Genomic DNA, 16,426 nt, shown 5'->3' on the forward strand with positions numbered 1-16,426 from the left:
TCACTTCAACAGTCCAACAGTAAAAACTGTAGAAAAAAAGCTTTATTGTCAACAAATTTCACTGAAGTGCTTCATGTCTAATTACAGAGCAGACAATTAATGTGTTGTCTTCTATTGTTGGATTTCTCAAGAGTCTGTTGGTACATGTATCAATGTTCAGTATCTCTACAATATAGTAAGGGATAAGAGTTTGGTCAGCACTATATGTGATGGTAAAACAGTATTCCCCAGAGGAAATTGTTATTGCTCAAAGCTTGCTCTTCTATTGCTGAGGAGACAACATTGAGATTCTCATTTCAGCCTCATTTTATTTTCTATTTTGTCTGATGTTTCTTATGTTTCTCTTAAAATTCACTAGCAGAAATAGGTGAGACACAACGACTTGAGACATAAGGGAAATACCTTGCTGAACATGATTCAGTGTTTTTAATGGCTCCTTTTATTCTCATTTGTAAATTAAATTGAGTAATACTAGAGCTACTATGGAGCAATATGTGACTTATGGACACAACTGTATATAAACTAACCCTACACTGAGAGGTGTTCCTAATATTTTGTCCATCCCATTAATATGACTTAGATTTGACAAAATATTAGAAACACTTGTCAGTATATCTAGGTACACTTACACATTGGTTCTTCATGAACGAATTATTCAAGTTGAAAATCTTTAATGATGTGAACAAAATGACTTAACAACGGTCAATGGAAACCAAAATCATCAACCCATTGAGGGCTGGATTCACAATCACACCCAAAATCAGAGTAAAAAATTTAAAACACAGGCTGATCCAACTTGCGTGAATTTCATTACAGCAACTAATAATGTGACTCAGTAGTGTGTGTACGGCCCCCATGTGCTTGTTTGCACTCCCGACAGTGTCTGGGCATGCTCCTGATGAGTTAGCAGATGGTATCCTGGGGGATCTCCTCCCAGACCGGTCAGGGCATCAGTGAGCTCCTGGACAGTCTGTGGCGGTACTTGGCACCGATACATAACGTCCCATAGGTGCTCAATTGGATTTAGGTCAGGGGAACGTGAGGGCCAGTCAATGGCATCAATGCCTTCGTCCTCCAGGAACTGCCTACACAGTCTGGCCTCAAGAGGCCTGGCACTGTCTTGCACCAGGAGGAACCCAGGGCCCACTGCACCAGCATCAGGTCTGACAATTGCTCTGAGGATTCAATCCCGGTACCTACCAACAGTCAGGGTACCATTGGCTATGGAGGTCTGTGCAACATCATCACCGACCCACCACCAAACCCGTCATACTGGATGATGTTACAGGCAGCATAATGTTCACCATGTCATCTCCAGACTCTTTCACGCCTGTCACATGTGCTCAGTGTGAACTAGCTCTCATCTGTGAAGAGAACAAAACCATTCCCTTTTTAAGGGTTGTCTTGCTTTTGCTTTTCCATTGCACCTGTTGTCACTTTCATTTGCACCAAAGCAGGTGAAATTGATTCACAATCACTTGTGCTTCCTAAATGGACAGATTGATATCCCTGCAGGTTAACTGACTGGTGTTATACTGTGTGTAACACAGGGAACAAGTGTTCCCTTATTTCTTTGAGCAGTATATATATGAAAAAAATAATTATTAATGGTCTATTAAAGGTTTACCCAATATACAGTAACGCTTAATAAACTGCATTCATTTTGAACAGATTGGTAATGGGGTTATAACCTTGACAACAATTCTGACAATGGTGATCTCTTCAGAAATAAGTGACTCCAGATTGCCTTAAAAGGTACATTTTGTAACTGGTGCTAGATGTCCTGAACAGTCTTCACAATCACTTTGTTCCTCAAGAGGCCATAGTGAGTCACTGTAGCACGATAGACTTATTATATAACTTGCTAATAGAACTTAGGGTTACAGGTGAAACTGATGATCTCTCTCCAGGGCTCCTCATCCTGTGATAGTGAGTCATGTGATGCCAATGATTCAGTTACCGTCTTTGTGATCTTTGGGTGAGCCGAGGTCCGGTTCTTCTTTGATGGGTTGCACACTCTTTTTTTTTTTTAAAGGTGGTTCTTGGTTCATTTTAGCATTTCATTGTCTCATAACGGTCTAAATGGTCTCACTACAAATGAAATAGCTATTATGGGGTCTAAGATGCGCACAAGAGTACAATGAGGCTCATTGGATCCACAGGAGTCTCAGCTTTCCAGTCATACCAAATCTATGTAATTTCAGGACTGTTTAATGCCACAGTATGCAGAAATAGTCTGATACATCATTATAGGACAGGGTTAAAAACAACACATGTATACTGGATGAAAAAAAAATGCATGGTTTCTGCATGTCATTAACAAAAAGTGAGCATGTGTGCAGAGCGGAGACCACAGAAGACATTTTCATTCACATATCTTGTGATAAGATGTCAAGTGACCCATAGCTATGCCAGGTTTTCCCTCTCTAAAATTTAGCCTACCTTTATGTAGCCCACATGCAAACAACCTAGCATGGCATATTTTGTACCAATGGATTCCTTACATCATCTATAGTATTTTCACTCTAGCTAGTTGAAAGACAGTATTTTGGCAGAGATCGCCGGCATCCTCTGCGGAATCTATGAGGTCAACCTCTTAAGACCTGCAAGACACTCGGCCGACACACTAACTTTCAGAGGGTGTAACGGACTAAGTGATTCTCTTCTGATTGGACCTTGCTGCACTAACAGTTAGCTAACGTTAGCTCGTAGCAGACACATTTGAAAGATCCTTTTACTACTGAGCTTTAACTTCCTGGCTGACGTTTTGATGTTGCTTCAATATATCCGCATAATTTTCCCTCCTCTTGAAGCCATCTATTTTGTGAAGTACACCAGTCCCTCAAACAAACAATTGTTTGGAAAATTACTTTTGTCTTGCACAGTATTCCCTTACAGACATGCCAAAACTATAGATAACATGATATGTGTGCATTGGTTAAAAAATAAGTTTATATAAATGACAATTCAGTGAGAGCTTGCAGGGAGCTCATTGTTTGCACTGTCTGAGTTTAGTGTGAGATGTGTGAATTTGTGAAACTAAAGGCTAGGATGGGAATAGATTGAGCTCATTGAGAACGCTCTCTGATTTCTCAGCCTGAGATCAAAAAGAGGCAAAAAAAAATTGAAAATATGAGAATTATTTCAGGGCTTGACATGAAACTTAAAAGGAGACTAATTTGAGATTTTGTGAGTCTTTTTCTCCTGGAAAGAAAACTGAGAGACAGGAGAAATAAACTATAGCCTCAGTTTGGTTTCTCTCAGATCTCATAGTTGCCTAGGAGAAATGAATGAAACACTTTTGAGATCTCTTTTCTGATTTTATTTTCCTCTGGGTTGGATTAAATTCATTCATTCATTCAGGGTTGGAAGAGAAGATTAATTAACTCTCTCATCTCTCTGTTGGATATTTGTTTAAACTGGTTGTTGCGGTTCTACAGGGGAGTTACCTGTGCAGGAAATATTTTTTTCACAGTTACTTCCTTGCAAACACACGGTGAAGGAAGAATACTGGGCCAGACCAATAAATAGTTCCATCATGTAGATCCCTGTAAAACCATATCTTCTCATTCTTGCATTTGTGTTTGTATACAAATTAAACAAATAAGATGTAATGTGTTGTTTGTGAGCTTAGGAGGTGCTGCTAGGAGTATTTTCTTATCTTTGTACTGAGCCAGGCTACCTTCCCCCTGTTACCAGTCTTCATGCTAAGCTAAGCTAAACCTCTCCCTCACATGTACGGACAATATCAATCTTCTCACATAACTCTCTGCAGGACAGCAAATAAGCATCAAGTATATGACTGCTTGTTATTTTACAAAGTGTACCAAGTTCTAACATTTCTAGGTTCATTTCTTACCTGTCGAGCAGCAGTTGGTTTCGTAACCTCTTGCAATGATGTTGCAACTTGCAGATACTTCAACAACAGAGAAAGTAGCTGTGAATCTTTTCAGCAGTAGTTATATTACTGCCATAAGTCAGTGAGGGTAGCCACTTTGAAAAGTTACCTGGTGGTGCATTCAAGGATGCTGTGACATCCAAGTGTTGAGAATTTTCAGCTGAGAAACACTGAATTTTTGCGGTATGCTGTATGTTAGTCAAACCCAGCAGACAAGAAAAAGATAAGTACTTTGCTCTTAAGAGTCTTGTCTCTACAGCAAGTCTGAAGTTTCAGGTAGTTGATTTCGGCTCTCTGGAAATCTGGAAATCTCTGATGTACTGTGTAAATTTTTGGCAGTAATAAAAGCGACTGTGAAACATGCACTGGAATAGTCCGTTAAAGCAGTGTGAACCGAAGCCATCCAGGTTTTATGCTTCGACTTTCATTTTGGATCAATGATTGGATATTATCTGATTTAAAGAGATCAACATCAGCCCAATATTTCAGTGGGCTGGTATATCAGTCTAGTCTGAGTTAATGTCTGATGACTGAAGCAATAGGAAAGAAATTTAGTGGAGTGGCTTCGTCTAGACTAAACAAGCCCTGGTGCTCAAAACTGACCTGAGAGAAGTGCCACTCTTAGCCTCAACACAATGTCATAATTGAATACTTGTAGATATATGTTGCACTGCACGAGGAGCAAACAAACAGAAAAGAGTGGGACCACGAAAAGTGCACAACAGTGTGAACAAAGACAGGGCACGGCTTGCTTCCGAAAACAAACAGTGAATACAACCAGATGGATTTTCCATTGCAGAGCTGTGTTAATGAGAGGAAGCAAGGGAGTGCTTCCCAGGGATTGCATTGTGATACCGTGGACCGTTCCACCTTAAACAGCTTGATCGAGGGAAACCTCCTAGAGTTTGGCCCGCATGTCTACTTGCCCTCCTCAGTCAGAGATGGTAATCCCCACCTGGGATACCTGGAAAACAGCCATCCAGCATCCGCCTTCAGCCTGCTATATGAGAGGATGTCTGATAATGTCTCAGATATACATATGACTCAGAAGCTGCACTGCCAAACTTAACATTTAGTTGATGCCAACTACACTTAATGTTCTTCCTGTTCTGTCCCACTAATTCGTGGAACGTATTAAAAATAAAAACAAGTGCACGGTGCAGTCCCAGGTCAAAGAACTCTGAGGGCTATTGTTGGTAACAGGTAAACAGTTTCAAGAAATATTCAAGAATGTTTGAAACTTTTTTTTTAGAAATATATGATTCCTTCCCTCGTTGTGCATTCACAATTTTTCCATGTTTGCCACGCAGACCTTTTTCCATCATGACTGTCAATAAATCTTGAGCGGAAAAAATAAAAAGACAGCCCACTTATACACAAGCGCAGTGGAATGTCTTATCTAACATAATACTCTCAGCAAACAAAACAAAAAAAAAGACATATGTGCACGAGTCCAAATTAATGAAATTATATCTACCAAAACTGTAAAAAACAATTTTAGTCTTGAATTGTGCATTGTGATGCATCCCAAAACATATGAACTACAATAAAAGCAGCAGAGATGTTTTCATACAAATAGGACTGCAGTATAATAATAACATTATAATACAGGATGATGTTTTCACATTCATCTGTTGAATCTTATCAGTCACAGTTTAAGATGTGAATGTACAGGCAGGGTTTATGACATCACATCCAGTTTGGAGCTCATCACGGTCCAGTATATAACCAGTCAGGGACTATTTTCTGGGAGGAGGTGCTGTAAATACACATTATAGACTTGTTTACTCTTACTTATTTTGTGGTGCCCCACCCTGAACCACATTGTCAAACACAGGCGAGCTGATTAAACCGAGATATTAATGATCTTCAAGTTTTTGATTTCTAACATCAGTTAATTTGAGAAGGAAGTATTATTATACTTCCTACTATGAAAATAAAAAAGGTTTATTTTACAGAGGCATAGTATATGTCATGCATACTCATATCAATCATGATAATAAAATCTTTTAATAAAAAGTGCAAAATCAGAAGTCATCAGTCAAATCACAGTTACTGATGTTGCAAATATTTGTAGCCTACTTGAATAGATGAATGAAAGCTGGCTATTCATAAAGCCTAGTCATAGGTCTCCAGAATCAATTTCACGAAACAGAACATGAGGCCAAAAGAAAATAAGCAAAAATAGATAAATAGTTACCTGCAGTTAGCGCAGCTGGTGCCTGGAGCCTTTCACATTTAACACTTTTCAGAACTGTACTACTTTTAAGTATTTCTTTTGTAAGTAAGTCTTTCGGTTGTTCTGTCAAAATGATTTGGTGCAAACAGTTTCCATTACGTCATCAGGGGGTGTTTGCAGGCAGTGTTGCCAATTTGGTGCCTTTTTTGAGAAAAAAAGCACATAGCAATAAATCTAGTGACTTTTTGGACAAACCTTAGAGGCTTTGCATAGGAGACAGTCGTCATACTGCCCTGCGAGCACGAGACCGTGCTTTCCCTCCACAGGCACACCTCTCTACGCCTCTCACTGCACAGCAGCTGACAATGAGCTTTTAAACTTTCTCTCTGACTTATCATTTTACAAGTAATTATAGCTTAAATCACACCACAGTCTGTAACTCATGTGGTCAGGGGATTTTGTCAGATGACGTTGCAGTTGTAAAATCAGGATTTTAGCAGCAGCCTGGAAGTGACTGCTGGTTAACATGTAGTCTTAATGAGCGGCGCTTCAGTCACTTTCATACTTGTTCTGTTGTCTGACAACAGAAACAGAAAAACATGTGAATGAAAACAGTTTTATTGAGAATCCAGCTGTATTAAAATACTGTATATGAGAGCACAGAGAGGAGAAGAGAAGCAAACAGATAAAGGGCTGCAACCGGCTGACACTAGACTGGATTCAAATAGGATACGATTTACAATGACATCATGAATCAGGAATATTCTTATTCGTGTATTATGTCATCTAGCAACATTAAGTGATTTTTTTGAGCAGGTTTAAACTACTTTAAATTGAAAGAAGTTGTTCACAGTGGTTGTTTACCACAACCGTTTTCAACTACATCCTCAGTTTTGCACATTGACCACATTGATCCAACCGTATAGGTTTTGGTCACATCCCACGAGGGACCAGGCTTTACCAGACTGATCTCACCGCTGTGTCATGATGATGCCTGCACACCTGACTGAGTTCAGATCAATGTGTGTCAGTGTGTCTAACCACCAGCTGTAAATTCCCCCATGCTGATAACAAACTTCATGAGTTATTTCAACATTTCAAAGGGGTCAGTGCACAGAGTGACCCCTGCTGAGTGACCGCCTGAATTTGTTCTGAGAAGCCCACGAGCAGCTCAGACATGAAAAAGCTCCGTGGCTGCTGCACCTTCACTCTGAGCAGCAGAGGGGAAGTTCCCTCCTAGTGCACAACGTAAACTTGGCTCCAATAAAAGCATCCGTTGGCACCTCAGTGGACAACAGGAAATCTTTGTTTATCGAAAAACATCCCGTTGTTGGCCTCGGGGTATGTGACCCCTCTCGTACAGCGGCAGAGCGTCATATAGTAGCTGTGGTGGAGCCCAATATATCAGGATCTGAGTACTGAACAAAGCCACCATATCCTTAAGATAAACAACAAAGGCATAAAGTATGTGTGTATATGTACTCGTAGCACCGGGTCTACGTCAGACCCTCTGGCCCACGTCTGTCAAAGAGGTTGGTATGTATTGTTTAACATAGCTCTAGACTTAGTGTCGGACATGCCCATGTTCAAGGAGCACAACACCTAAAGTTAGAAGTGGGCAGAAGTAGAGACAGTTGTACAATAGCATATCCATAACTGTGACAGCATGTTCCTTTATGTTTTTTAGCTGAAATACAGAATACAGTATTTATACCCACAACAGCAGCTGCTGAATCTGTTTAATCTACCCAGTCAATGGGTTTTTATTACGGTTCCAGCAACAGATCCATTTCATTCACAGTGACAGTTCAACACATTTACATTTCCTTACACTATTTCCTCACATACATATGCACTATATACCAGAGAATGGGTATATACGGTTGGGTAAATACATGTTAAAACAGCAAACATCCTAAATCATATTGCATTGCATCTGCTAGCAGTTGTTTCTGCAATGATGTGGAGTAAAAAATAATAAAAATAAAAGGCTAACAAAGATTGAAGAAGTTACATTTTGAGGATATTTTATACCACTTATTTATTTCTGGATTTGTTTAGATCAAAATAAAAACAACTACAAATTATAATGAGCTATTACGATGCACAGTCAGTTTCACATTTCCATTAAAAACACACGTGTGGAGATGGAGAAATGTCAGTGAGTGAGCGTGTACAGTACGAGCAGTACCTGAGGTCAAGTTTCTTTAAATGGCTGGTAACAATGTTTGGTACAGTTTTTGGTCAAGGTGCATGTACATCTCATCAGTATCTTCACAGCATGTCTGTGACTGCTCTCCTAACACAAACACCAACAGCTATTCTTCTGTCTGAAGTTTGTTCACGTCCTCCATATTCTCAGCAGGTTGAGGCATTGCGTTTCTGGCACTTGTCCTGCGGTTTCGCCTTGGACGGTGCTCCGAGAACCAGTTGGAGACGGTCATGGCGAGGCGGAGGAAACCCAGGCTGATGCAGTGGACCTCTGAGGTGATGGGGATGTCAGAGAACAGGGCATGGTCCCGGCACATGAGGACACTGCTGCATTCGAAATCTTTGACAATGTTGAGGATCTCCTGGCGCTCTGCTTGCCGCATCATCCCCCGTATGTTCAGCAGGGTGGAGACGTGCTTCTTCCTGTGGGGAGGAAGGATATGAGGAGGAGGATGAGGGGAAGGGAGGTAAAATGGGTGTTAATGGAATTTGGGTCTGTTTGGTGTCGCCAAAGGCTGTCATGACTTTGAGTAACAGTCACATCTCTCTGAGTCATAGTCTGTCTCTGGGAAATAACAGAGGATTTGGTATCCCTTTCCAAAAAGGCTCATTTAATAAGTTTACAAAAATGAAACTATAATAATGCTCAGAAAATCATTCCCTGATGCTTTAAGGATTGGCTACGAGGCAGTAATAAGAACAACTTCGTACACAGTTACACTTTTACATATACTTACATATACAATACAATACAATTTTGTATCTTTTTTATTATTATGAAAAAATATTATTCTTTTTCATAATAATATTTTATTTTATTCATTTGTCATTCTTTTTTCTAACCCTTATTTTTCACACCAGTCATTCGGCACAGCTTCAGAAGTTGCCACGGTGCATTCCTCTACATATTACTGACAAATAAACCTTTGAACCTTTGAATCCTTGTTTGTGAAGAAAATCCCTTTGACTTGTGTTTATACTCTGTTTTGTAATAACGTATTTATAAATGTTGGTAATACTGGCTGTATCACCTTTTAATAAGCCACCAAGACTGCAGGTATGACTTATACTGTATAGTTTGTTTGTTTTTTAAGATAATTAATGAAATCTCTATTTGTTCATTTTGATTAACTAACACTGTGCTAGCTAAGAAGATTAAACAAATGTCAAATGGAAGATTTTTTTTCTCAATCTGGGAGAAGGTCTTTTTTGTTGCTTATAATAATTTACAAAACATTAGTAAATAAACCATTATTTCCAATAAATGAACCCCATATAAAGGGCGTCTTACTATCAAGTAGCACCAGTGGGCTTTGGTTTTTGACAAGTCAACACTTGGCATTTAGATACATGACTAAATAAGGAGGAAAGACTGGAAGGAGGCTGGAAGGACTGACATGTATTCCCATGCGTAAGGCACAGTCATGTGTCTATGAATGGACTCGTTCAGTGAAGCACCCAGAAAACTCCAGGAAGGCCGGCAGACTTTGATCTCCTAAAATACCAGCAGGGGATGCCATGCAGTAAACAAAAGGGGTGATTCAAGCAGTGAGTTAGCATGTCTCCAGGTCTGAACTACTGTGTTTTGCTCTCCTCTTCCACACCTCTCTCTCTTTGATTCCATGTGTGGCACCAGTCTGTCTCCTGCAGCGTGGCAGGAACAGGAAGTACTCGGCAGCAGCTTCCTGTCTGCTCCGCGGAGGGTTATGCGTCACATGCGGCTGTAGGTTGCCAACCGTCACCTGAGTCTTAATCTGTGCACAAACAGCCCGGGCGGCTGGGTCCCCCCGAGGCCTCTCAGCCTCATCCATTCTCAAAACAGACCCGCGCTCTTCTCCAAAAATAGCAAAGTTAATGTAGATATGTTTCCGTGCTCCTTTTCCTTGTTTTGATCCATTGTGAAAAAAAACAAAACATACATACTCTTACATTTTCTCTGCTTTGGCTAAGTGCCAAAAACAGCACTCTGAATGTGTAGTAGTAAGCACAAAAGCATATAAGACCTTTGGTGGTATAGAGCAGACAGATCTGTTTTTGTGGATGCTTCCTGGTCGCAACAGAAACGTTTCAACACAGTTCATTTGTTAAAAACTCTCACCGTATATCTGGAAACTCTTTCACCAGGACGGCCACCTCCATCTGGATGGAGGGAGTGTCCTCCAAGAGAATGATGTCAGCCAGGTGACAGATGACGCTGTCCAACCAGGACGAGCTTGATTCCTGAAGAACAGACAAAACAAAGACAATTTAATTATCATGCAACAAGTATAAGTATTTATTACCATTAAAAAACATGGAATCGATATTTACGACTGGCTTCCTTTTAAAAATTTGTTGTGTTATCGCTGTTTATCCAAATGGCTTCTTCTTCGTATTAAACCTGTGTTTTGAAGAAGAGCCAGAACTGGCAGAAGAAACAGATTAATACCTTTAAAGCCAGAGGCCAAACATTTAAGTGATTTACTGAGTGAATAACAGAACTCCACCTCTGTTTTTCTAGGTCCTGTTTTTCCTTCAAACACTCAGGAAAACGAAGGCAGAATTCCTTGGCTTGGCATTCACTAAAAATAACAGCGTCTGTTTTAGACAGCCATTAAAAACTAATCTCTCTCCACCCCTCCCCAGCCCAAGTTCCCAGTTTCCACAGACACTTCATCTCACTCCTCGGTGAAAAAAGGCCATCAAGGCCGTCCCAGAGCCACATCAAAGCCGGCCAGCTGACAGGAACAGGAAGTTCCTTCTGAACACAGCGGCTTCCTGTTGTCAGCCGAGGTGACGGACACTTGTTTGAACTCACACACATAAAGGGGGCAAATGCCACACTGACAGGCCTAGTTGTTTTACACCCTCTTCCCCCCCGTGGCAAGTGCTAACGTAAGCCTGGTTCATCCATCTCCATCTCACTGACGGCAGCCATTTTTCAGAGATCACTCCTGTATCAACACTGTCTGAGTTATTCCTGACCTAGGAAGTTCGAGGGTCAGGTTCCATTCACAGCCACCAGGCTCTGTGTTCCCCTCGCCAGCTCTGCTCACTGTTTTGAACAATCAGCATTTTGTGATTATTTATTATAGTCAGGGTCTCCTGAAAAGTAATTTGTTGTGTCTTGGATGCAGTACGTGTCCTGTGCAGGCTAAGTCGGTTTTAAATGTATCCTGTCCTCTTTAACGACACAGTCCGATTCATTTAAAAGAATAAAGACCAGACTCACCAGATCTTTAAAGAGTCCTTTCAGCTGTTTGGCCTCATCTTGCAGACGGAAAGCCATCCTCTTCCTCATCTTGGAGGATGTGCAGATGACCCGTCCCCGCATGATGGCTCGGACATACTCCACCAGGACTCGCCGGTGCACCTCACCCACCAGCGTCTGTCAGTCATTCATAACATTCATCACTGATTGGCCGCATATGACCGTCAAGCAAATACTGTATTTGATTTAAACATATTACACACAGACTCTGTTTGATCACACAGGTGTTACCTGATATGGTGGAGCGTCCATCCTTCTGAACCTCTTGAAGTGCTGTTTAATGCTGGCTTCAATGGCCTCAAAGGCCTCTGTGTTATTCAGCCATTTTCTCTTTATCAGTTTGTCGAAGAAAGGCTGGAACAACAGACCAAGATCTAGTTAACAGAGTACACAAACACAGTACATTTACTCAAGTAGGGGAAACTGGGGACGGTTGCAAGAAGTCTTATTCCAATCAGAAACATGCTGGAGTGCTAACACTCATATTGCATAGGCTCAGTTAGACCTTCCTCCCACCAGGAAGAGGTAAACTTGGTTTAGAAGTATGAAAGTGGGTTTTTTTTTTTATGATCTGTGTTTTTTTCAAACTGTCCTGACATTTTGAATGAATTAATCAAACCTTACTTGGGTTGAATCATTGTTTTGTTTACTTCTAAGTGTCATGCTGAAGGTCAGTGTGACTAGCTAGCACATGTTGTTCTGTCATGGCTGATAAGGTGAGGACAGTCTCCAAGCTAATCAGCCAAATCAAAACAGGCCACACAACAGTATGTTTCAACAATTTTAATTCAACATAGGGCAAAATGTTGAAAATTTGACTAATTTTGTCCTATAGCACAATAAATGCAACAATAATTATTCATTTTAATGCATAAAAAATACAAACAAGTTATTTTGGGAATTATTTTGTTAGTCTCTTACAATATAGCTCCCCGTTCTGTTCATGAGAAGCAATAAAATAAATAAATTATGCCTATTTTGGCTCAAGGTAGGCGTATGTTCTCAGTGACTGTTCTTTGATAAATATTATTGAATCAATAAATAATACCATATTTTTTGTAAACAATGCATATTTTAAGAACACTATGATTATTGAGACAAAATGAAAAAAGTCCATTTGTAAAATTCTTATGTATTTTCAATATTTTACAACCATTCCTGATCCGTGTTGCAACTGTCCCCAGGGGATGAGGTCAGTTGCAACATCTGAATTCTTCCATTCAAATAAATATTGTGAATGATATGTCATATGTAATTATCTTTGAGTGGCATGGGAAAGTAGCAGACAGATGTAAGTTTATTATATAAAAGTTTGGTTGGTCCAGTCCAAATAGTTTCTGAGTAACTGAGAGAAATGCAAAAAGTGTTGCAAACGTCCCCAGTATCAAGTGCAATTTTGAGGTACTTCTTCTATACTTGAGTATTTCCATTTTTTAAACTTTATATTTCTGCTCCACCACCTGTCTGAGGGAAATATTGTACTTTTTACTGCACCACATTTATCTGATATCTGTAGCAACTACTATCATGATCTTATCATCCTAAGCTGCTAACTTCATTTTCCTGTGGTATGTAACTGTGTTGTAGTGGTTGGTTGTGTAGGCGGATTTACCATGAAAGCAAGCGATTATTGGCTGTGTTGAATGTTGCTAATAGATTAGCCTTTTGCTCATGGCTGCAGCTGTGCTGCTTGTGTTGCGTGTGTGTACGAACACACAGGAAACGTGTTCTTTTTTTCTAGATTAGTGCCTCCCCCAGGTTTAAGTGCATTCAGTGCAATTTGCCAATAAAACTCCTTTACTTTTACTTATGTAAAAATTGAATGCAGAACATTTCCTCTCTTTTCGCAGTGCCTCTGTTCTTTTTTGGAGTGATCGTATTTTGCCACCTATACTGGAGTATGTGCAAACATTGTAGAAGTGTTGCTTTCACTTCAGTAAAAGACCTGAAGATTTCAGGAATCTGATTATTGTTTAAGTCATGAAATTTGAGGAACTTTACTAATGGGTGAACTTGATATATGTACAATGTTTTATAATGAGTAGTAACAAATTAAGTGCATCTCTATCATGGTTGTGAGCAGTTCTCATGAGCCCTGCTGTGCAAACCTGTCTGATTGTCTTTTACAAAGTTCAACCAGGAACAGACAAAAATGTTGTCAGGCGATGGAAGTTCTTCATGTACAATCATACTTGTCCATCGTATAAGGGTCTTGTTAAAGGGAAACAAGCATTAAGGACCCGCTAATGTCGTACTCACCCTGATGTGCTCAAACAGTCGGTCAGTGAGCACCTTGACTGACTGGTTGACGATCCTGTCCAGGGAGGAGTTGGCCCTCGGCCCTGACTCCTCGCTGCCCTGTGGGTCACACTGCCTGCAGCGCTCCACAAAGGATCTACAGGACACAGAGGAGATGGAGTTCCACTTTCAGCAAATTCCTGCAATGCTTCCTCCAAAAAATAAAAAATAAAAAGGAAAGACTGACAATGTTCAGCATAATTGTTTGCTTACCTGAGAGGGGGGCAGCAGTTGACCAGAGCTATGGTCCTGGAAACATATCCGTCCCCTCGGTCTCCGAATTCTGCCTGAGTCTCATGAAACATCTCCACCTTCCTCTGGAAACTGAACATGTGGAGGTTTTATGAGAACCTCCTGAATACTAATAGAATATAATAAAAACACCGGGGCTCGTCTGAAAAGCATTTTTTTTTTCCATATAGAGACCAATATTCCAACATCAGTATTACTCTACTTTATACCTGCTGTAGTGTATTTTGTTTTTGCCAACTGCAAATCAGAATTAAAACTTTCACAAAGTTTGGTTATAACCCAACTTTCCCTGACTTTATTCCTTTGTGGTAGCATGTACTCACTTATAGAGAAAGTCAGCCAATCCTGTGAGACTACAGCGAGCCACTCTTGCCCCTAGAAACTGGTTCACAGATGTGGATCTGTCCAAATCCACCTTTAACCTCTGGAGTTGGCAAAAGATGTGAGTGATGAGAAAACAGTAAATCACTTTAAAGTCCAGATTTCTTTTCACAGTAAAAGTGATGAGTGACAGTGTACCTGGATGACAGAACGTGCCAGGTGTGACTGATACTCCTCAATGTGCAGAGACTGGGCCCATCGCCTCTCCTCTTCATCCAGAACCTGCATAAGCTCTGTTGTCACCTTCTCCTGGAAATCACAGCAAAAAATTGAAATGTGTCTGCCATCCAGATTTTCTAAGAATCAGACATGCAAAAGTAAAATTTCTTACCCTGACAATACTGATGCAGTCTTGTTCCAGCCTGTCCACGGTGTCTTGCGGCAGAATGGCTTCCAGAGGGGAGTAGTTGATAGGTGATATTGTGCCAATGGTTCCTAGAACATCCCTGGTGGAAATGATGAATCGTTACTGAACCGGTTCAGCTTTCAGATTCGTGATAGAAGATTGATATGTCATTATTACATTGGAGTTCCCAGGTTCACAGTCTATAAGGTTACCCTACCTGTTATAGATGTTGTAGAACCAGTCCAGTAGTGAGTAGACGTCTGTGATCTGCAGCGGGCCGCTGGTAATAGTCCGCAGACGTTTGGCCACGGCTCGATGGTAACTTTCCACATACACCTGGAAGGCAGCAAACTCCTCCGGGTAAATGGATACAGCATTCCTCCGTGCTGCATCAAGGTCATCCACCATCCGGCTCCTCAGGCGCTCCAGGTACGAGGCCAGCTGGCCTGCCTGGGTATCCACCTGATGTGGCAGGCTCCAGTCTGCGGCCTCCGCCACAGCCTGCCTCCACTTCATCTTCAGTCGACGGGGACGATGGCTGGGCTGGACCTGCGGGCCCTCTCGCTCTGGCTTGGTCTCCTCTCTCAGGGCCCAGGCAGCATCAGCATGATCCTCCTGTTGGATCACCAGCACCACCAGCCCAAGGTTGGGACCGGCGCTGGGCTGACGGAGGGACTCCCGCACTACATCCCACATTTCCTTCTGCAGCGCCTCATACAGGAGCTCCACATCCTTAGCCTTCCGCCGGCTCGAGTCCAGAGTTGCGTTGGAGCTGAGGGAGTCATCGATGGACGAGGATGATAATGGGATCATGGCGGGAGGGGTGCTGGGACAGAGCGTAGGGGTAAGGGTGGGAGTTGTCGGGGTAGGCAGGAGAGACAGAAGCTCACACTCCCGCTCCAACTCCTGAATGTGTGTGTCGGCCAGGAGGAGGTCCCTGTGGTTGACCAGCTGTAGGATCTCCAGTACTGTGGGGATCAGGAAGAGAAAAAGAAGTTTTATGTTTATTTGCAACATTCATAAAACGTTTTTATGATCACTGAGTAGCTGTGCGTGTGTCTGACTGACAGATTGGCTTATTTGTTGCTCATTCTGCACACTTCTATTCCGAGCCAGGTTCCCTGCGGAGTCTGTGAACAGTAGCTTGGTTGAATATCTATCTAGAGGAACCTGGGGTAGGAGGATGTGTGCTCATTTCCTGATTTCACAGTCCACTGGTGATTGAACCCAGTGACTCAGGGATCTGGGGACCTCTCAGCCTCATCAGAGAGTTGACTAGTACTGCGAGGACGTATACAGCTGAAGCTTGACCAGTAAGAAAAAAGTTCTCCAATATAAGAGAGACTACTCCTAAAAGAAAGACTCCTCTAGGTCACTTGATACTTAAATATGAGTTTGTGATCAGGATCTAGATGTTTTTACACCTCGATTATTACCTGAGAGTGGCTCTCTAGTTTTGACCACCGGCTCCTCCTCCACTGTTTCCTCCTCAGCCTCTTGGGAGGCCTTGTCTGACATGGATTCCCTCTTCAGCATGCCCAGATTGACCATCCTGAGGAAGGAGGGCCGTCTGGAAGCCTCCACCTCATTGCCTGCGCTCAGGTCCCCACA

General features: G+C 41.5%; 1 protein-coding gene across 1 annotated transcript in view; it reads right to left on the bottom strand.

The window, feature by feature from the left end:
* Window positions 1-7,811: 7,811 nt before the first annotated feature.
* Window positions 7,812-16,426, bottom strand: part of exoc3l2a (exocyst complex component 3-like 2a) — a 13,149-nt gene continuing 4,534 nt past the window's right edge. The window contains 11 exon segments of the mRNA XM_023417785.2: window positions 7,812-8,711; window positions 10,387-10,508; window positions 11,500-11,655; window positions 11,770-11,892; window positions 13,798-13,933; window positions 14,050-14,160; window positions 14,412-14,512; window positions 14,608-14,718; window positions 14,801-14,915; window positions 15,033-15,783; window positions 16,252-16,426. The exon segment at window positions 16,252-16,426 is cut by the window's right edge and continues 4 nt beyond it. Of these exon segments, the coding sequence (XP_023273553.2) occupies window positions 8,396-8,711; window positions 10,387-10,508; window positions 11,500-11,655; window positions 11,770-11,892; window positions 13,798-13,933; window positions 14,050-14,160; window positions 14,412-14,512; window positions 14,608-14,718; window positions 14,801-14,915; window positions 15,033-15,783; window positions 16,252-16,426 (2,217 nt within the window). The 3' untranslated portion in view covers window positions 7,812-8,395.

This window comes from Seriola lalandi, unplaced genomic scaffold (assembly GCF_002814215.2).
Source record: "Seriola lalandi dorsalis isolate HSWRI2012SDOR001 ecotype SW California unplaced genomic scaffold, Sedor1 jcf7180002054577, whole genome shotgun sequence".
Taxonomy (NCBI): domain Eukaryota; kingdom Metazoa; phylum Chordata; class Actinopteri; order Carangiformes; family Carangidae; genus Seriola; species Seriola lalandi.